This window comes from Podarcis raffonei, chromosome 11 (assembly GCF_027172205.1).
Source record: "Podarcis raffonei isolate rPodRaf1 chromosome 11, rPodRaf1.pri, whole genome shotgun sequence".
Taxonomy (NCBI): Eukaryota; Metazoa; Chordata; class Lepidosauria; order Squamata; family Lacertidae; genus Podarcis; species Podarcis raffonei.
The window spans coordinates 10,804,814-10,826,819 of NC_070612.1; the positions used below are offsets into that span (position 1 = coordinate 10,804,814).

At 43.1% G+C, this 22,006-nt stretch overlaps 1 protein-coding gene and 1 non-coding gene across 2 annotated transcripts; one reads left to right on the plus strand and one right to left on the minus strand.

Annotated features, from left to right (window-relative positions):
* Window positions 1-752: 752 nt before the first annotated feature.
* Window positions 753-13,090, minus strand: ACAA2 (acetyl-CoA acyltransferase 2). The gene is made up of 10 exons (XM_053408485.1): window positions 12,989-13,090; window positions 10,971-11,137; window positions 8,948-9,076; window positions 7,196-7,312; window positions 6,846-6,993; window positions 5,527-5,702; window positions 3,761-3,890; window positions 2,968-3,038; window positions 1,940-2,094; window positions 753-1,396 (listed from the first exon to the last, which is right to left on the minus strand). Exons 1-10 carry the CDS (start codon window positions 13,002-13,004, stop codon window positions 1,312-1,314), a joined length of 1,194 nt encoding a protein of 397 aa, XP_053264460.1. The 5' UTR covers window positions 13,005-13,090; the 3' UTR covers window positions 753-1,311.
* Window positions 13,091-16,470: 3,380 nt separating this feature from the next.
* LOC128423806 (small Cajal body-specific RNA 18) lies at window positions 16,471-16,556 on the plus strand. Its single transcript, XR_008332867.1, has one exon. It is a non-coding gene; the product is annotated as a small Cajal body-specific RNA 18 (non-coding RNA).
* The last annotated feature ends 5,450 nt before the right edge of the window (window positions 16,557-22,006 follow it).

Genomic DNA, 22,006 nt, shown 5'->3' on the forward strand with positions numbered 1-22,006 from the left:
AAGAGTCAGTTCCAGAGTTGGTTCAAAGCTCATTCAGCGTTAAAGGTACCCCTGACCATTAGGTCCAGTCGCGGACGACTCTGGGGTTGCGGCGCTCATCTCGCTTTATTGGCCGAGGGAACCGGCGTACAGCTTCCGGGTCATGTGGCCAGCATGACTAAGCCGCTTTGGTGAACCAGAGCAGCGCACGGAAACACTGTTTACCTTCCCGCTGGAGCGGTACCTATTTATCTACTTGCACCTGGGGGTGCTTTCGAACTGCTAGGTTGGCAGGCGCTGGGACCGAGCAACGGGAGCTCACCCCATCGCGGGGATTTGAACCGCCGACCTTCTGATCGGCAAGTCCTAGGCTCTGTGGTTTAACCCACAGTGCCACCTGCGTGTCTCCCCCCCCAAATAAAGTAACATTAGGTGCCCCTTCAGCTCATGTCCTGTGGAAGTCTGTCATTCGCCAAAGGAAGAGGGAAATAAAAAGTTCACATTCAAGGGGAAACCCTGTTTCCAGAGTATAGGTTGGAAATGAAGGACGATTCCCATATGGAGGCACTGCTAAGCAGCTTAAAAGGACAGAAGCCTCTGCAATGCGGTGAAAATGCACCACCTTGTGGCTGGAGATGATTCTTGAGAAGCAACACTATTAAAAGGATGCCAGATACTTTGAAAGAAAACCACCAGGTTTGGCGCAAATGCCCGAAACGCCTTATGCTCCAAATTTAAACTACATCCAAGCTTTACAAGATGACAAAACTAGAATCCTTTGATTATTTTTATTATTGTTTTATCACATAAAGGCACACAGATTTTGTTACACTTTGTTCCCAGCTCTTAACACTGCGCAGCCGGTACACACTTTATGCAAAATCCATTCAAGAAAAACTTTTTTTGGCAGCAATGTAAAATCCCTTCCCCACCTACATTTGCAGAAGTATTCCAGTGCGGTGATCTAACAGCTTGGAAGACAGCATTGATTGATAAAATAGCAGGCTTTGGTGTAAGGCATAGTTAGGAGATACTTGGCATCTTAACATTTGTTCAATAAAATTCATACTTAGAAGTCACATTTTAACTCAGCAGGACGTACGAGATAAGTGGAGATTACAGCTAGATTCACACAACTGAATTAGAGATTATCTAGTTATAGTCTTTTTTCCAAAGAAGACTTTGCAATATCCCCCCAGCCTGCCAGATGGTCCATAGCAGTCTGTTTCATGGATTTGCAAGCAAGTGGGGCCATCTCCTCCTCCTCTCTAAATTCTTCTAGTGAGCATGTAACAGTTGGTGGAGAGTCCATCCAAGATTCTCCAATTTCCTTTAGGCTGTCTTCTCAATGATAACAGCTATACCTTGGCCTCCTCCAATGCAAGCCGAACCGACTGCATATTTACCTCCACGGCGCCTATAAAAAAAATGAGAGAGAACAAACAAGAAAACAAGTTATCAAGGCATCGTGACTCAAGCCTTGCCATCTGTTCTGAAAGACTTTTAATTATTTGAGTTCTACCGTTCCTTTCTTTTGCTCCACAGAATGACATCTAGGGCAAGCACTGCGATGCTTTGATGTTGGTGGGAAGAGTGTTTCCTACAGCAGATAAGCAGCCTGACATACTTGCTGGAGCGAAGGGAACACACAGCCATGCTGCGTGGACCAAGCTAAACTCCTTGTGAATCTGAGCCAGACTGCAATTAGCAAGCTGAATTCTGTTTATTTTCATCTCAGCTTCTTTATGCCATTTCCGACTATTTATCCATCTAGCCCACTATTGACCCCAACTCTGAGCTCTCCAGGGTCTCACGTGAAGGTCTTCTTCTCCATGACTTCCTACATCATCTTCTTAAAACGCAGATGCCAAACGCGCTCTTCCAAGCATGCATTCCACAGCATTTTAAAAAGCAAAACCAAGAAGCGTTCCCAAGAGGTTCCTTCAGGCTATTCACTGACCTTAGTTCGTGAACCAGATGAGCAGTGATCCTTGAACCCGATGCCCCCAGTGGGTGACCCAAAGCAATGGCTCCTCCATTGACGTTTGTTTTCTCTGGGTCCAGATCCAAAACCTTCTCTACTGACAAGTACTGTGGAGCAAAAGCCTCATTGACCTTGAAACATGAGAGAGAAAGGGGGGGAAAGTTGGAAACACCTATAGGTTGGACTGCTGTAACATACTCTACTTGGAGCTATCCTTGAAGACAGTTCAGATGCTTCAAAAGTGATGCAGAAAGCAGCTTTCGCAAGGGGTGGGTGAGCAGAAAACCACTAGCCAAAAGTATGTTTTTTTTAAAAAAATCAAAATGAGAACATGACAGGTCAGATGCAAATCCTGCTTTAAACCTTTAACTTCCCAACTTATTTAAGAATGTCTGTAACCTCTTTCTAATTCATAAAACTCAAGGTGGCAGACCTGAAAGAATTAATAACATAAATTGCAAAACATATACTAAAAACAGAACCAAGTTCCTAATAAAATATCACCCAAGAACTGAAGGGAGCATAATAAATAATAATAATAATAATAATAATAATAATAATAATAATAATAATAATAATAATAATATCATCTAATATTCATGCCAAATGTTGGCTTGAACCAACAATAAAGAGGTGCTGAAATGCAACCAGGGAAATAGCTATACAGATCTCTTGAGTTAGGGAATTTCAGTTCCAGTGTTTGAAGGCTGCTTCCAATAAGAGATGAACAATCTTCAGCAGCCTGTACTTAGACCCTGCCTAACCCATAGGCAGACCAAAGACTGCACTTAATAGTTCACTTTTAAGTGAACGTCACTCGACTATAGCTTATCTTGGGAAAAGTTGAGCTCAAGTTCCCATCAGTTCTGCCCAACGTGGCCAATGGATCAGGGATGATGGGAGTTGTGTTCAGTAAAATCTGTAAGGCCATAAATTCCCCACCACCTGAAGGCCATATTAAGGTATTGTTTCATTCGTTTTGGGTTCTGCCCAGCTTTCCTTACCTCAACTAAGTCCATGTCTTTCAGGGAAAGGCCAGCTTTCTTCAGGGCTTCAGTAATAGCAGGCACTGGACCTTTGTTAAAAACATACACATGCATGAGGGCAAGTAGAGGAACTGATAGTTCAGTGCTTTATATACCCTCCAGATATGGCTGGACTACAATTCCCATCATCCCTGACCACTGGCCATGTTGGCTGTGACTGATAGGAGTTGCAGTTCAACAATGTCTGGGGGGCAGCAGGTCCCCCCACTCCATTAAAAAAGAAAAATAAAACAGGGAAAAGCAACTTTATTCTGTGAACTGCCTTGAGCCATGCAGGTATAGGGCGGTATATAAATTTAACAACAACAACTAATATGCCCACTCACTCAGTTCCAGAAAGGGCACCCTCCATTAGGATTCTTATTATTAGACTAGTTACTCAAAGATGTCCCAGAGACTTACAACAAATTTAGAAACATGAACATAAATCATATAAGGGACCCTGAGGGTCATCCAGTCCAACCCCCTGCAAAGCAGGAATCTCAACTAAAGTCATCCATGGCAGATGGCTGTCCAGCTCTGCTTAAAAACCTGGCTCCAAAGCGTTGTCAGTGAAGGACCTCACTGGGGAGAGCTTTCCACAGATGGGGAGCCACAACTGAAAAGGCCCTGCCCCTTGTCATCCTGCTCCAAGGCTCCCTTAAAGAAGGGACCTGGAGAAGGGACTCAGGATTTCATGCTGTTGCTGCAAATTGGGATTTGCGTGGACTACCTTGCACACGCTGGGAAAGTCCCCAAGGCTGTAACTTACCAATGCCCATGATGTTGGGGTCGCATCCAGACGCATGGTAGGCTACTATTCTAGCCAATGGTGTGAGGCTGTGCTTTTTCAAGGCTTCTTCACTCGCTATGATCACTGCTCCAGCCCCGTCACATACCCCCTAGAAAGAGAAAAACAGACACTAAATCTGCAGCTGAGCATTGGCAAGAGTTTGCCCTGGATTAGATGTTATGCAGACTCAAAAGGGCAGCTTATTGAAATAATTAAAATACTTTATTGTCACTTGTACACCTTGTATACAGTGAGATTACACAAGCACCCCCCCCAGCTCTCTTAGTCTTAATTCCCCTCGTTTACTGACGCACACCCACCAAACCCGAAAGTCAGTTGCCCTGCTGTTATCTTCTCATTCAGCAGGCTAACAGCCCACGGATAGAAGCTGTTCTTTACCCTGTTGGTGCGACTAATCATGCTTCTATATCTTCTGCCTGAGGGCAGGAGATCAAGAAAGTGCCGGCCAGGGTGTGAATCATCCCTGAGAATTTTCCTCACTCTCCTGTGGCAATGTTCTTCCACTATTTCATCCAGCGGATTCACGGGACACCCCATAATATCTTGTGCTGTATTCACCACCCTCTGTAGGCACTTCCTATCAGATGATGTCAGAGCAGTCATCCTGGGCGATAAGAACTGGACTGCCCAATACGAGGGCCATTCTCGAGTAAAACTGATCAGTGTCAGAGACATATATGACTTAGGTCAAGCTTAGCCTATTAACACTCAGGTTTTAAGAGGTTGGATAGCTGTCGTGGATGCTATGGTTGAGATTCCTGCACAGCAGTGGGTTGGACTCTCAGGGTCCCTTCCAATTCTACCATTCTATGGTTCTAAGTATCTGCGGGTACACATTGCGATAAGCTTGCCACTGTGCCTAAAGATGAATCTGAAATCAATTCCACCAGCTCTGTGTACATTAGGACACGGCCTCAGTTGAAATTGGAGCAGCAGAACTGAAATTCAGTGTCCACAAAAGCCTAAAGTGGGAGTGTGTGTGAAAGGGGCACTGGAAAGGAAGCATATGTTCAGCAAAGGATCCCAGGGCAGCTACGTTCCGCACAGAAACATCCAGTATCTACTGTAGGATTGTGGGGCAGCCTGGTCACCTAACAGGGATGTCAGGAGGAATGGGACGTCCAGCATTGGCCCAGATGATCTTTCTGAGGTCCCTCCCAACTTGATTCTGTGAGTTCCATTGCTACACAAAGTCTTAGCACCCGCTCAGCTCCCTGTCAAACCTGACCTTTCACATAATGTTTTACAAAATTAGGGCTGCCTATGTCCGGAATTTCTGGGGATTGTCCTTAAAAAATGGCATCCGGGCAGAATTTTCAAAAAGCACTTGAAATGTCCGGGAAAACCTGTGTTTGCAAGCAAGCAAACAACCTCACTTTTTCACTTTTTGAAATATGGCAACCCTAAAATTCTTGCAGCAGACTCAGCAAATCTCAATTTCTGTGATGTTACTGCTTTTGCAAAAATGGCATCGCTTGCAAGGCTTTATTAACTGCACCCCAGAGCTGGCTTGTTGTGGGCAAGGATAGCTGAATTATTATTATTATTATTATTATTATTATTATTATTATTATTATTATTTATACCCAACCCTCTATTTCATATGGTATGCTTTTTTTTTTTTTTTAAAAAAGAACCCTGAGTAATCTGACTTCAGCTCCAGGGAAAGGAGCCACATCTGAGCAAATCGTTCTTAGATCAGGATTTTAAGCTCCCTGGCTCACCGAGGCATTTGCAGCTGTGACGGTCCCATCTTTCTTGAAAACTGTAGGGAGCTTTGCCAACTGTTCCAGAGTCGCCTCCGGTCGAGGGTGCTCATCCCGCTCCATGCTCTGCTTGCCTTTCTTGGTTTTCACTTCAACAGGTGCCATTTCAGCTTTGAAGTGTCCGGCTTCTTGGGCTATAAAAACAAGAAGGCCCATGTCACTACGTCACAGAGGGAAAACCCAAAGAGATCAGTCGGTGATTGAAAGAAACCCTCCGCAGGGGACGTGCTTGAGGTAGATGACAAAGATGACACCCAGTGCTTCTCTTCTAGAATAAAAGCGTGCTGGGACTCACCATGAGCTTGTTACAGTACGTGCCACAATTTTAACCAGTGCTTTCCTTCTAGGAAAAAGGTGCTGGTACTGCGTATCTTTGAGCACCCCCAGAAAAAAAACACTGATAATAATAATTTTATTATTTCTACGTTGCCCATCTGACTGGGTTGCCCCAGCCACTCTGGATGGCTCCTAACAAAATACTAAAAACACAATAAAATGTCAAACATTAAAAACTTCCCTAAACAGGGCTCCCTTCAGATGTCTTCTAAAAGTCAGATAGTTGTTTATTTCCTTGACATCTGAAGGAAGGACGTTCCACAGGGCGGGCGCCACTGCCAAGAAGGCCCTCTGCCTGATTCCCTGTAACCTCACTTCTCACAGGGAGGTAACCTTCAGAAGGCCCTTGGAGCTGGACCTCAGTGTCTGGGCAGAACGATGGGGGTGGAGACCCTAATTCTTTTGTGTGTCAAGCCTGAAAGAACTGGCCAGTGAAATTGGTTAACATTTGCTCATCTTAAAATACAGTGGTACCTCAGGTTAAGTACTTAATTTGTTCCGGAGGTCCGTACTTAACCTGAAACTGTTCTTAACCTGAAGCACCACTTTAGCTAATGGGGCCTCCCGCTGCCACTGCGCCGCCGGAGCACGACTTCTGTTCTCAACCTGAAGCAAAGTTCTTAACCTGAAGCACTATTTCTGGGTTAGCGGAGTCTGTAACCTGAAGTGTATGTAACCCGAGGTACCACTGTAGTCAACGTTTTTAGTCAAAACAGCCTTTTAATGCTGTCTGAGGGAAGCTGGGAGGGAAGGGAAAGATTCCCCTTCTCTTTTCCCTTGCCTTTTGTTTTCTTCATGAAAGAGCATTCCATCACGCAAGTCTGCAGCTTGGAGTAGTGCAGCCCAGAGATAGGTCTACCACCTGCCACTTATGAGAACTAGGCTTCCCTTTGAAATGGATGATGCTATTGTACGTTTTTAACCCTTGTAAATCCACTGACCAGCTTTCCACCTCTGCTGTGTCTTTACTGCATAGCGGTCACAGTCTTCCCTTGTGATGTTGTATTTCGCAGCAAGGTTTTCAGCTGTGACCCCCATAGGCGTTTTAATATGCAGATCTGTCAGCCCTGCCCACAGCGTGTCTTCCAGCTGCAAGGGGAATAAAACAGACAACGCAACAAGATTAGTAACACCATTACAAGATTTGAGGGGTAATGAATTCAGTGCTTGTAGGAAAAAGCCAAACAACACAACACAAACAATGGCCAGCTTCAGGAATGACTACCAGGCAACAACTACCAGATATACACAAAGCTGCTGAGAGCAATGGCAAAGCACCCAACGTCTGTACCTTGAGATCGGCTCCTAATTTTGTTCCAAAGCGGATATTTCGGACAGCATATGGACTTTGGCTCATACTTTCTGTTCCACCACACAGCACTACCTCCGATTCTTTAAGGCAAATTTCCTGTTTTGAGTGGGAAGAGAGAGAAAAAGCTCATTAGGGATTTTTTTATTTCACCATTTCAGGTTAGTAGTGTGCGTCGGATAAGGGCATCAGAAAACACCTCAGCTCATTACAGATGAATCTAGACCAAGGAAGGACTTGGCAATACAGTAGTACCTCGGATTAAGTACTTAATTCGTTCCGGAGGTCCGTTCTTAACCTGAAACTGTTCTTAACCTGAAGTACCTCGTTAGCTAATGGGGACTCCTGCTGCTGCCGCGCTGCTGGAGCACGATTTCGGTTCTCATCCTGAAGCAAAGTTCTTAACCTGAGGTACTATTTCTGGGTTAGTGGAGTCTGTAACCTGAAGCGTATGTAACCCAAAGCGTATGTAACCCGAGGTACCACTGTACCAATTTACTTATGGAGGGACAGCAGGCCAGTGGATGAAGGGAAAAAATGCTACCCCTCCAAACCACCTTTCTGCAACCCTGTGGGTGTTGCACAAGGCTCCAAAAATTGTGTACCTGCACTAGGAGCTGTGTGCAGAGGAAGAGTGGCTATCTATCATCCCCAAGATCAGAGGCAGAATACGACTGATTACCAGTTTCTGGGGGAACAACAGTGGGACAGAGCAACTGCTTTCGTGTCTTGCTTGCAAGTTTTCCATCAGCAACAATGGGACTGTGCTGGACTACTTAGTCCTTTGGTATGATCTAGCAAGGCTCTTATGTTTCCTAATCATTTTGCTACTACTTTGGAAGAGTTTTTGCTTTAACGGCACGGGCTTCTCCAAGAACTTTGCACTGGCTTTCTTTTCCTTTCAGGCACAATTAAGAGTTGATAGGGCCTTCAATAGCTTGGAGACCACCTCCTTCCATAGGACAAGCCCTTTTAAAGTCATCACCTATGTCATAGGTGGTGGGAATCTCTAGCCCATAGGCTCAGTGGAGGTCCCAGGGCTTGTCTATCAAGCCTGCCCGACCCTAGGTGGTCCCTTTGTGTTGAGTTTAGAAATTGAGAGCACAAAGAGGCAATTATTTGATGGCGCTTGCTTCCTACAAAACTCCATGTCATTGCAGACTCACCACAGTCCAGGTCTGAGCACATTTTCTAAGAGATATAGTTTGTGCCTGTTGGGCTGGCCAAGCTTAAATTGAGGAAATGGATCTGAAGAATTGAGAATATTATTCTGCTCTGTTGTTTTGTTTTCTCTTTCATCACCAGTTGTGTGAACTGCTTTATAAAGAAGTACAGTGGTACTTCCAGTTGCGGATGGGATCTGTTCCGGAGCTCCAGTCAGATCCTAAGATTTCCACAACTGGAGGGATCGCTACTGCCGTAGAGCGCTTCTGAGCATGCGGCGAAACCCAGAAAAATACTTGTGGGTTTGCTGCGTTCGCATCCTGAAGGATACGCAACCAAAGGTGTGCGTATCCAGAGGTACCACTGTAGACTAAGCCATTCACAGTAATGCCCTTGTCTCCACTTTGCAACTCCCTGGTTATTATCATGCAATTAAAAAGAAAGATGGGAGTATCCAACACATTTATTATTTTCCCATTTCTCAAGTCTCTGCCTGACTTGCACTGGACAGCTGGGCTGATGGAGGACAGGAGGAATTTAGCAAGAGTATCGCGAGAGCAAATCTAGGACCTGGCATCCGTTGACGATGGACTGGAAGCCTGATCCACACAATCTGTTGACTGTTAGGGCAGGAACTGGGACCGGAACTCCAACACGCAAACCCACGTGCCGGGCAAGGTAAGCAGCATCCGCAGAGCTCTGCAAGGAAGGGCAGATGTACCACTTGGTTAATGCTGCTCAAAGCAAGAAACGCAGGTAACGCATAAACTGCAATGCTTGGAAGTGAGAAAACATACAGAGGATCGGCCTGCGCAGATGCCATGTTACAGACTTGCTTGGAACCAAGCTCTGCTGAACACAGTGAAACTAACTCAGATTAAACGTGCGTAGGATCGAGCTGCATGTAACTTTAAGGGAAGTCTAGGGCAGGTGTAGGCAAACTCGGCCCTCCAGATGTTTTGGGACTACAATTCCCATCATCCCTGACCACTGGTCCTGTTAGCTAGGGATCATGGGAGTTGTAGTTCCAAAACATCTGGGGGGCTGAGTTTGCCTATGCCTGGTCTAGGGTGACAGCACACTCAAATTCTGTTGCAAGGGGTAGAGATAATGTTCCACTGGCTAATTTGGAACTCCCCTCCCTCTTTGGAACATTTCCCCCCGGGAGGTGTGGATGGTAAATCGTCAAATCCTGTGTTATCCCAGGCTTTTGGAGGAGTTGTTTAGCCTGCTCTGCTTTGTTGTTTGGGGACCTTTGGTGAAAAGCAGCCTAACCATCTTAATAATCATGGTGGAATACCTCATGCCTGCTGGGATGCTGGGGGAAATAGCCTTGCAGGGAAAATCTGAACTCCTGGGAGGCTGAGTTCAGCCTGAAGGATGGCAATTTCCCACCCCTGGTTTAGGTGACCATCATGAAAGCCAGTTATATGCAGTGATGTGAGGTGGGAAATTTTGTGTCCCACAGGTTCAAAAGCAACACTGAATGGGTGACAACTGCAAATACAGTATTAAGCAAGCCTGCCACTTTCAAAGTTGTAATTAATGTTTTTCAGGTGTTTATCCCTGGCAAGTTATGTGAGTCAGCATATCTCATGCAGTTCTTTGGACTAACAAAATTTATTGGCGTGTCAACAGTTTCCAGTACCTTTGTTTAAATTTAAGGATCGGGGGGTGGAAACAATGTAAGTGAAGTACATGTGTTTGTATTTAAAATTTACAAGTATTCCAGTCATATTTCCATAAAATAGAGCATTTAAGCTGCATTAAGCACACTTTAATTTCACCCCTGAAATAATTTAGGTCCAATACTCGAGCTGTACCAAGACAAAAAAAATAACATGGGACACGTTTTTGCAGCTTTCTTTCTTAAATACAAATAAAATAAACATGATTTTTTTTAATTGGATGCAAAGTAAAAATCTCCCCAATATAAATTACCCAATGAAAATTATCCTAAGATACTAAGGACCAAAGCCTTTCTCTGCATAGGAAATCCAGAAAACACCCACACCATAGGCAAGAGGTTAGAATATAGGGAAAGGCAGGTCAAGGCTTTGGTTAGTATTAGTTATATAAAGAACTTCCATTTTCACTGTGTTTATAAGACACGTGAACTTGGGTTAAGTTACTCTAAATGTCTTTGTTCATTAAGGACTGTACTTGTCATACGCACACAGAAAAAAATGAAAAAGTTGTAAAGAAAGCAAAACGCATTCTGTAGGGTGCAAGAAAATATTTACACAATCGTATGCATCTCATTCCTACCCCCAACAATGCCAGCAGGGGCAAATTCAATGACATAAAATACTCCAAGGGAAACTGTTTTACAAGTGACTTTAATAATAATAATAATAATAATAATAATAATAATAATAATAATAATTTATTTATACCCCGCCCATCTGGCTGGGTCCACCCAGCCATTCTGGGCGGCTTCCAACAAAACACTAAAATACTAGAGCTGCAGTTGTTCCAGTTTATTTCTAGCTCCTCTGGAATGGGGCAACAGAGCAAACGTAGAAAGAGAAAGAACATTAGCATGAGTGCAACAAGCGGATTTGCCAGCTGGCATCTTCTGTGTCCTACCAACCTGCATGACATTGCCCACAACCACACTGTCAATGATTTCGGGAGACACTTTGCCAGCAGCCAGGGCTGAGCGTGCTGCAATCTCCGTTAAGTCTGTGGCAGTGAAGTCCTTGAGCAGGCCTCCATAAGCCCCAAATGGAGTCCTCTTGGCAGAAACAATGAACACACCTGGAATGGAAAAGATGAAAAACGCAATGGTGAGGTACAGGAAGCTGTCTTATGAAAACTATTGGCTCAGTGAGCACAGTATTGTCTGCAATACTGAAGCAGGGCTCCAGGGTTCTAGTCAGGGAGTCTTTCCCAACCCAACATCATGGGGGCACCAAGCACTGAACCTGGGGCCTTTCACAAAGCCATGTGCTCTACTATCAAGCCTTTCAAGATGAACATCTGTTGACAGAAGCCCATGGAGATAAATTAAGGCTTAAGATCCTACGCACCCTCTTCAGTGAACATAGCTGTTCTTCTTCCAACAACTAAGTATTAAGTAATACGGAAGTGATACGAAAACAAGCCTGATTTCATAGTTAATATTTGCTTAAATTGGGTCCAAAGTATTTGCTTTTTGAGGAGCTGTGTGGAAAAGTGTGCAGTCATCACCAGAGACATCAATTCCCTGAAATACTCATTACTGACAAGGTCTTTACTCCCCAGAGTCTGAAGAAGTAGAGCAAAGGCCTATTAAATAGACCAAAGGCCTATTAAATCCGGCATCGGTTTCTCAGAATGCGAAAAAGATGCCACAATCAAGCCATCAGCCCTCTCCCAGCATGTTGTCTCTGATCCTGGAAGTAGCATATAGCCCCTTATACTCCCTGAAAGGAGCAATTTCAGACTCAAAGGCTGCAAGCTGTGCCTTTTCATGGTTATAGAAAAACACCTGGGGCATTGCACAAGTTTAGAAATGTAAGCCAGTGCAGCAATCTTGTTCATTATGTGGAAACTAGTATATACTCATGACAGCATTCGTCTCCCTATTTGCATACAAAGTCTCTGCAGCTTTCAAAGCATGTTTTACCAGACATTTTGCAAACTAGTTAACTCCTTATCCACTGAAGTGTCCACATATGCTTAGGGATAGCCAAAGCCTTACAGGTAGTGATTCCCATGTCCTATTTCATGATCTCAAGAAGGGACTACCTAGTTCAACATGCCTGGCTACACCAAACCAGAGCAAGCCCCCTAGAGTGCCTAATTTACAAGGGTCTTGCAAAGATTACTGAGATAATATGCAAGAATAGCTTTGCACATTTGAAATACACTGTATAAAAAAATTATTATTATTATTATGAGGCTATCCTATTCACAGAAGCTTTGAAATGCTTAAATGATTGCAGTCTAATTTTTAATGTGCTTTTTTAAAAAGCCAACTTTTTCATACAAAGTCTCTGTAGCTTGGTGACTTTTGCTACAGTAAACATTTCAGTGTAGAATATTATAGATTGTTTTTTAATTTGGAGAACGTGGATAGATATCTTTCAAAATGACTGAGAACCTGTTATACAAATCAATCAATGCTAGAAGCGGTTTCTTTTTGTTTTCCAATGCATTTCTTATCAATAAAAAGTTCTCTCAGCCTCCGTTTCCCATCTGCAAAATGGGAACGATCCCAGTTCAACTCCCGGGGCAGCTGCATGGGCAAACACAATAAAACCTGATTGAAAAGCTCTGCCTTTGAAGAAGAAAGAAATAATAAAAAGCAAAGGTATGCACGCCGGCAATAAAATAATAATAATAAAAAAGAACCACTCCAAGCCTCGTTTCTCCTATCCTGTGCTGCTTCATGTTCTTTGCTCCAAAGCCGTGTTTATTCAAGCTGCCGAGATGAGAGTGAGCACAACGCAACATAAAAACAAAGTCAACATAAAAATCAAAATCTTGCATTTGTAGTTTCTAGGGCGTGTGCTGCTCCCAGATCTGGAAGCGCGAGAGCAGCGTCAGGCTTGCAAAATGCAGCCCTGAAAGGAAGGGAAAGAGATTCGGAAAGAGAAGTTTGAAGCCCGGGGAACAACTACTTGCCTCTGAGCAAAGCCATGGCCGCCGCCTCCTCTTCCGTCTCCTGGGCTGAAGGTCTCCCTTCGCACGCCCTGATGCAATCCCGAGGCCCAGCCTGCAGAGGGGGCGGGCGGAGGGGGCCGGGACCAGACCTTGCGGTGCTTATTTTCTTCCCCTCCTCCTCCTCCTCCTCTTGCCCTTTCCCCTACTTCTTCCCCGTCGCCCAGCCTCCAAGTCTGCACAGTCACATTCAGCACAAGCGGACTCTGCCTGCTGCTCCTCGAGAGGAGGGAACAGGTGAGACGCGTGTGCAGGTAACGCGTGTGCATCCTCGAGGGGTGGGATAATGGGGGGGGGTAGCAACCCCACATTTGGGTTACTCCTTTGAATCCTGCTCCTTTGAATTGCACCAATTCAATTGCAATAATAGCAATTGAATTGAATTGTATAATAGCAATTGCAAATAATAGCGGTTTCCTTTTTAATAATGCTTTTATTTAGTTTTCGGAATGGGGTGGGGGGGAGAAGGAACTCGTCTCTGGGGAGGGGCAGGGAACTGGGTGCAGGCTCGGTAACGCCAAGGTGCTCTCTCCGCATGGTCGTAACGATTACTACAAAAACGAGGAACCCTCGTGTGGAATCTGCGCCCGCGGATGTCAAACTAGGCGGGGAAAGGAGAGCAACGGGAGGAGCGGTTTGGGGCGCGGCAGTTTCGCGCCGGCCGTTTCCGGGGCAACGCGGCCTGCTTCAAGCTAAAGCGCCTGCCTCGGGAGTGTGGGTGGGTTTGTTATGATTATTTATTAAATTTGTATGCCGCCCACCACCCATATATTTAAGGGCGGTTCACAGCATAAAAAATACAAGATAATAACACATTGAATGAATTAATTTGTTATTTCGGTCACAGACCAGTTCCAGCCCACATACAAAATCATGGAATTCATAAAACACGATTTTGCAATTAGGTATAACAGGGGCAATACAGATATAGCAACAGTTTAAATATATATAAATTAAAACTTAGTCATTAACATATGACCTAAAATTATCATTTAAAACCTTAACCATTATGATAGCGCAGCTTGTTCCCTAAGTTTTATGGCAATTGCACAGAATTTGGCTACCCTTAACGTGATCTCGGGATCCTTGTCCTCTACCAGGGATTTTAGGCATTGAAGTTCAGATTCATTTGGAGATCTTTGCATAGATAATAACACAAAATGCATAATTAAAACAAGAAAAGCAAAACAATAACTGCCCCCCCTGCCAAAGTTGGTGGTGGATTCTGGCTCCTCACAGACCTGTGATTGCTTGCACTTTTTAACAAACCAAAGTTCCCAGGATTCTTTGGGGTGTGTGCTTTAGATTTATGGTGTGTACCCAGCATACGTCTCAAGGATTCACCCTGCCTGCATATCTAACTGCAAGGAGCCACTGAAAAGCCCCCAAAGGAGCGAGCAAACATGCAAATCCATCAGTTTTGAACCATGTACCTTTTATCACTTTATCTCTCCAAGTCTCCCAAACAACTATGTCATTGGGCAGCCAGGATAAATACTGATAGTAAATAAGCAAAGAAGCAAATAAGATGTCTGCAAACATAACGTGGAGGCAGGCAACATCAACCCCACCAGGAGACAGACAGTCAGGCTGTGCATCCATAGCATTCACCAGGCAAGGAATGGCTGCTGGGAGGAGTGCAGAGAGAAGAAATGGTGCATCTGTAACAGCAAAATTGGCCGCCTTCATCTTCCCCAGCTTCATCTTCCCCACAGCAGTGCTTGTAACTTTCCAGCAGTTTGATTTCACTCCCAAAGGTGCACTTCCTCCATTATCTCAAAAGGCAGACGGATGCCCGTAACAACAAAGCACAAAACTCAAAATCTTTGTCATCTTTTGTGATCTTTAGTAGGTCCTAATAATGTTATTACCTTACTAGGTAATAACCCCCTTGTAATATACCAGCACATCATCCTGCGGTTTTTGCTTGAATATTCTCCTTTAGCTAATTTTTGTTGCTTCTTAAATGTTTATAGACGGTTTTTGGAAAATTCATAGTGAGCCTCCCAAACAGAGGTTGTTCGGTCTTGCAAAGCCACTCAGTGGAGAAAAAACGAGAGGGCTGTTATTACACCCCTTGCTTGTAGACTCCTGGCATATCTGATAGGCCAGTGTGGGAAGAGGGATAGATGGATCTTGGATATGATCCATCAGAGATCTCATTGAATCCATTTGGCCTTTCCCGACTGGGTGGCGTTAAGTCACATGTCAGCAAATTTGTGTTGTGCAATTACAGCTTATTGGGAGGGTCTTGCTCAACAAGCACTCTTTCCTCAAAAGATAGTAAACTTTTTGCTTTATCTGCAGAAGGTCTCAAGGTCCAGTCTCTGCATATCCAGTTGAAAAGGGTCAGGTAGAAAGAAGGTGATAAGAAAGACCCTTGTGAGGGACTCTGAATCAGAGGAGACAATCCTAGGCTACATACAAACACCTGGTATAAGACATATTCCTAAGTTCCTAGGGGTAGATTGCTAAATTAAGTTTTTAAAAATGCAAAGAGGCAAAAAAAAAAGCCAACAATCGCAGACTGCAATCAATAGATTAGGTTCAATCTCATGGGTTGAACCTAATAGATTAGGTTCAATAGATTAGGTTCAATCTCATGGGTTGAACCTAATTTTGAAGTTTTGTAGCACTGGTTTCTTTTAACAGCCTGAGTTAATACCCAGCCTCCTGTTTTGAAGGGGATGCAGCAGTATGAATGGCTGTTTACAGAATCAAGTGTCTCCACTGCATTATGAGGCATTTATATTTTGTCAAAATAAATATGCACTGAAACAAGATAATATATATGACAAGCCGAAGCTGGGAGCTTCAGTGGAGGGTGAAAAGGCATACTAGACTATGCTTTTGCTATCATTTATTATGAAATCACTTTAAGATGCTTCATAGGAAGTGATTCATGAATGAAATAGATACAAGGCTGTCAGTTTCATACCTTTTCTGTCATGAAGAACCTGGAGCATCTCAGATTGTTGTTCTTGGGTTATTATGCATATCAGAAATAGATGTATGCAACCTTCCCAAAGCAGTAGCATATTATGTAAAATACTGAAAAAAACATTATCAGCCTTCATAGTTCTTGGGAATCGTAGATTCAGTGATCCTGTTTGCAAGCCCTCTTCTTTGCCCTGCTGCAATGGGTTTTAAGGCTCTTTTTCCCCCTCTGCTTCTGCAGTCCTTAACTTATGCATCAACAATCCCAGGCTTTTCTCTGCTCACTGTCTTATCATTTTGTTTTAATTTGCTATTGCTGTTACTTCCTTTTCTCCTCTCTGTTTCGGTGTAGGGAGAAGATGCATACATCCATCCATAGAATTTTTCTTAAAATATATGATTCTGCACTGGGAGTGGGGGCTCAGGAAGGGGCTAGATCAGGAGTGAGAATAATTTTTCTAATCTATCTTGTTCATAAGCTCTTGAAAAACTCTCACCGTTGCAGTTCCTGGTCTGTGATGAATAGCCCACTGCGCAATCTGAGTTCTGTGGAACTGAATGATGGAATTTGTGCTAACAAAGGCATCTGAGACCAAGAAATAACTGATATGTCCCTAGTGCTGCAATTGGATGCTGATGTACAAAAAGAAACTTAAGGAACAACGAAAGGTGTTCCTTAAGTGTTGCTAAGTAGATTTAAACACAGCCTGACTATATTATGGATATGTCGTAGTTAAGAGTGTTGAACCTGGGGAGATCTGATTGGTGATATCTGAGTTCAGCTCTTTACCCAGCCATGAAACCTCCTGGCTGACTTTGAACCAGTCGTGTGCTGTCAGCCTAAACTACCTACCTGAGTAAGAGTTGCTTCTGAATGCCAGGAAACTGCAGGAGTGGAGAGGGCTCTTGTGCTCTGCTTGTGGGTTTCCCCATGGCATCTGTTTGGCCACTCTGAGAGCAGGGTGCTGGACTAGATGGGCCATTGGCTTGCTCCAACAGGCTCTTCTTAGGTCCCGCATAGGACTGTTCGGAGGAGAACCATATGCCTGACTCATTGCAGGAGTGGCTAGATTTATTACATTTATCTCAGTCAGTAGAGAGTAAGACTCACTCTCAGAGTCATGGGTTGGAGCCCCACTTTGGGCAAAAGATTCCTGCATTGCAGGGGGTTGGACTAGATGACTCTCGTGGTCCCTTGCAATGCTACAATTCTGTGAAACTCACTCTTTCCCCATTCCAAAACTTTTAACCTTTTAAATCCCACTGTGTAAGAATTGGTACCTTCCTGACTTTCAAATGCTAAGATCTTTATTGACATATGTTAATATCCCTAATATTGAACTCTTTTACCTCCATGCTCATGAATGTATTCAGTGGGGCAGCTAAAATTGTGCCCCTGCCTATTTTGGAATAGGACTAGCATTGTAGCAAGGCACCCCCCATTTGCGCTGAACTGTTCCAGAAATTAAGCACACTCACTTATATATCAGTTACCTCTGAATACTTTTCACGGAATACAGGTTTTTCTCCAAAAGCAGCAGAAGCTTTTCATCCTCTTAGAATCATAGAGTTGGAAGAGACCACAAGGGCCATCGAGTCCAACCCCCTGCCAAGCAGGAAACACCATCAGAGCACTCCTGACATATGGTTGTCAAGCCTCTAAAGACCTCCAAAGAAGGAGACTCCACCACACTCCTTGGCAGCAAATTCCACTGTCGAACAGCTCTTACTGTCAGGAAGTTCTTCCTAATGTTTAGGTGGAATCTTCTTTCTTGGTGAGAAACATTTAAGTCTTATGTCATCTTGCAAGGAGGAGCTGCCACGTTGTAACTCTACCCTTCTAACTGCTCATAGTAATAGAACTCTTACATCATTTGTGAAAGGCTTTCTTTCTGAGTTTGTGGTCTCCCAAATTCGATAAAGTCCCTGTTTTATTATTTGGCTTCTGTTGCTTGATTTTTTTTAAAAAAATAATAATTAAAAAAAAACCATTAGCTATGCCAATGCAATTGCAACAGGGATTAAAGGCAAAATAAAACAATAATAAAATTACATTGGGAGCAAGGGATCATGGTTACTAACAAATATATTTGTTTTCCATTGCAGATTTCTTCACGTGGCCCTTGGATCCTGCAGCACAAGCTGCCACGCAGAGAATGAAACAAATGCAAGTAATCCACAGTGTTTAATGACAGGCTGGTTTTTTAAATAAATGAAATGAAAGAATACCCAATAGTATAGTGTGCTATTGGTTTGGTTTTGCCTTGTCTTGGCCGTAGGTTGTTAGTGAGTTCCTCCCATTATGGCAATGGTCCAGAGTTTTTCAAACCACCTTAGCTTTTCTCCTGCCTTCCTATGATGCACTACAGGGAGTCTGTATAGGGAGTCCCTATAAGCAATAGGGAAAACAGACCTTTTGTTGCATTTTCCTTAACTGTAGCTGAAACAGCATTAAAGGCTGAAATCCATAAAGCTTCTACCACTGAGGAGGCCCATCACATACGCCATAAAGTGTCATGGAATTCACACCTCATCTAGCATAGCTGAGAGCTTTTTACCTGCAACTCTGAACAGCCTCAACAGGGTACAGGTTGCTATCTTGTACCCCTGCAGAGATGGAATAGAGGTATTCACCCTGTCACCCCTTATTCCGTTAAACTTTACTTTTTTATAAGCTTGACTTTATTGCTTTTGGTCTGTCAGAAGCAACCATGAACCAAATAGGAATGTGAATTGTTTTATTGGCACTTCTTTGCTATAATAATGTTTGCTCTTCAGAAGTTAATTCAGGAACCCCTAGAAGCCATAATTATTTAAAAAACCACAAGCCCTATAATCAGAGGTCTATCTTTTAAGCCTCCTGTTCACTTAGGTACAAGCCCCATCATGTTCAGTGTGGCCTACTCCCAAGTAAGGATTCCTTACATAGTATTCCTGCCCTAGTCTTCACATTTCAAATTGGATTGTTTCTCAAAAGGCCAGAGTACGTTTTCTTTTCCTAGGATAGAATTGTTCAAGAAAAACAGTATGCAAATACATTGTGGTTTAACTTAACTGGAATATATTTTCCTATCAGCTTGTACTTCTCTATTCTGCCAAATGAAACCAGGGATGTTGATATGTGTATCTGTGCATGCAAGATGCAAATTTCTTGCATACAGCAGTGCATAGATGAGAACCTTTTGTAAAATGCTTTTGGGGAAGAACTGACGTGGATAAAAGGAGGTATTTTAGTACCTTTTCCCATCCTCTCACCATCCTTCCAAATTGGGGCCATCAGGATCTGGCTGGCTCTGGGCTCAAACTCACCCTTCAACTGATACATATTTGTTTACACTATATATATATATATATATATATATATATATATATATATATATATATATATAGTGTAAACAAATATATATAGTGTAAACAAATAAACAAATATACGCACACACTTACACACATTTTTAAAAAATAATAATAATGGTGTACTGATACTTTACCAGACACGCAACCCACTGGCAAAAACACAGGTGGATGTGTTTAGGGTCAGAGAGCCAGCCAGGTACGTTCTGAAAATGTCAACTCATCCTCAATTCTGCCCATGAGAAGGATTACGCTTTTGAAATGGGAATTATCAATCTCATGCAAATACGACGTTTTCAATGCAGTGCACTAGAAAATAAGTCCCAACAGCCTCCCACATATTCCAAAGTATTTATTTCACAATATTTTATGCACAGCTGAAGGACAGGACTATTTGTCGTTTTCCTACAAACAGAAAGTGTAGTTTACAGATCTGTTCAAAATGGAAAAATATTTCTTTTACCAGCAGTATCATTTCATCTACATTTTTGGGACTTGCCTTCAAAAGTCATTCAAGTACCTTCAAAGCAGCCAGCCTATCAACCTGTGGTGACTAAGACTCTGCATGCACACAGCAAATCCTGGATTGGCTACTGCTAGGCAAATCCTTACTTCCCTTTTGCACATCCATTTTTACTGTCAGGCCTTTGTGTTCTTTGAACAATTCTAGTATTTAAGGGGAATGTTATTGGCTGCTTGTATTTAAAATATTCAGCCTTAATTCAGAAAGCAAACTGTTCTGTTACACCTTCAAATACATAAAAATCCAATGGGTTGAGGAGACAGGCGTAAACGGGCTTGTACAATATATTTTGATTGGCACAGTTATAGATTATTGTAGCTGGCTATCCATAATCCCAAGTCGTCCTGACCACTAAAATTACAGTCCTATTACAGTTTCTGACAATAAGAAGCAAGTCCATGTTGTTAATGTAGTGCTGGCATGAGGAGGAAATATGGCTTAGTGTTAATACACCTTTACAAATGCTTGCAGCAGCCTGGTCAGCCACTGCAAATTCTTGCATACTTTATTTCTATAACATCTTAAAAGGGACAATAGGAACATAATGCTTCTGTTATCTTAATCCTGTTTCAGGAGTTCAGGAGCAGGCTGTGTGAATGTGTGCTCCTCTCCTCAATGTGAATTTCCACTGGCCTTAACTTTTGTTTCAGTGTCACCACTGGTGTCAGTCAAGGTTCCTACTTAAGCATTATCTGCAACTAGCAGTGGCACTGATGTAATAGAAAAATGTGATGATTAACAGGTGGTGGGGAAGAGGGAACACATGGACCCATGGCCTGCTACCAGTGTCTTGATCCTGGTACACACATAATATTGCAGCATGATTTTAAATAGGCATGATCGTGTAGTCAAATAGCTGATTTCACTGGCAGTTGTTGATTTTCATAGGGTTTGGGTCTGACCAGTCTCCCTTCAATAAATAAAGTTATGGTGCTGCCCTACCCTAATGCCCAGCTCTGACAATTAGTTTCAAGGGCACAGCCAGTACTATAGGGCAGCCAATTCGCTTTGGGGGTTTAGATTCAATGCAAACTGTCCATGTTCATTGAACATATATATGATGAAGTTGTGCAGACACCCTGTTGTGAACCCCTGTTGTATTGCATTATAGTACAGTAATTTGAAGCCTTGAGCAGAGGAGGCTAACCTGTGGCTCTCCAGCTATTTTTGGACTACCACTCCCAGCGTCGCTGACCATTTGGCATGCTGGTTGGGGCTGACGGGAATTGGAGTGCCTCAGATTAGTCACCCTTGTCCTAAAGAAGTGACAAAAATAAAGCCAGCACAGATCAAAACCAAGTCCGCCATCCAAACAGTGGGAATCAGCCCCAAGAAGTTCAGTGACTTTATAGGATTTCTGCCAAGTCTAGGAAATTGAAATGCTCCCTTATCTCTCTAGAAGTCTTCTGCTGAAGGAAGAGGATAGACAAAGAGAGATGTCTACCTTCTAGCTGGTAGTGGCTGCAGATTTCTTCCAGCCTCAGTTGATATGTTCCTGCTGCTGCATAGAAAATCTTTGTAACACCCTTTCTCAACCCGCGATCTCATTGCTGGAAGGAAGGGAGTAACAAAAGTGGGTTGTGTTGTATTTCTTTTTGCTAGTTATGGCGCCATTCATGGAATAGTGATCAATGACTGCTTCATCAGCACATGATCATCAGCTAATTGCTACAGTAAGAATTTCACACATGAATTCGTCTCTGGGAGCAGTTCCAATAGTTATAAAAAGATCCATGCCCAAATTTAACTGACACATAATTATGAATTACTGACTCAGGAAGAAATTCCTTAAGTTGCTCACTGGTGACGTGTTCTTTCCATACTAGCTGGACTAAGTATAGAGAAGTTACATGCTGGGCTATTCGTTGCTAGAGGATCTTCAACATTGCTAATTTGACTGCTATCCCCATTCAATTGCCCTTTATTATGAGGAATGTAATATATGCTGCATTCTCTCCTCCCCCTTCTCAATTTGTGGGTCTGAATGCATTTTTTTTATTTTTTTGCTGTTAATATGTGTGCTGATTAATTATGAATGTGTTTTCCTACAAAGCAGGGTTTTCCATGTTAGCAAAAAGGGGTGCGTGCAAGCAAGCAAGCATCAATGTCTGCACATCCACACTTTTGGACAGATTTCCCTTTAAAAAGCCGTGTATGGGGTAAAGGCTTAG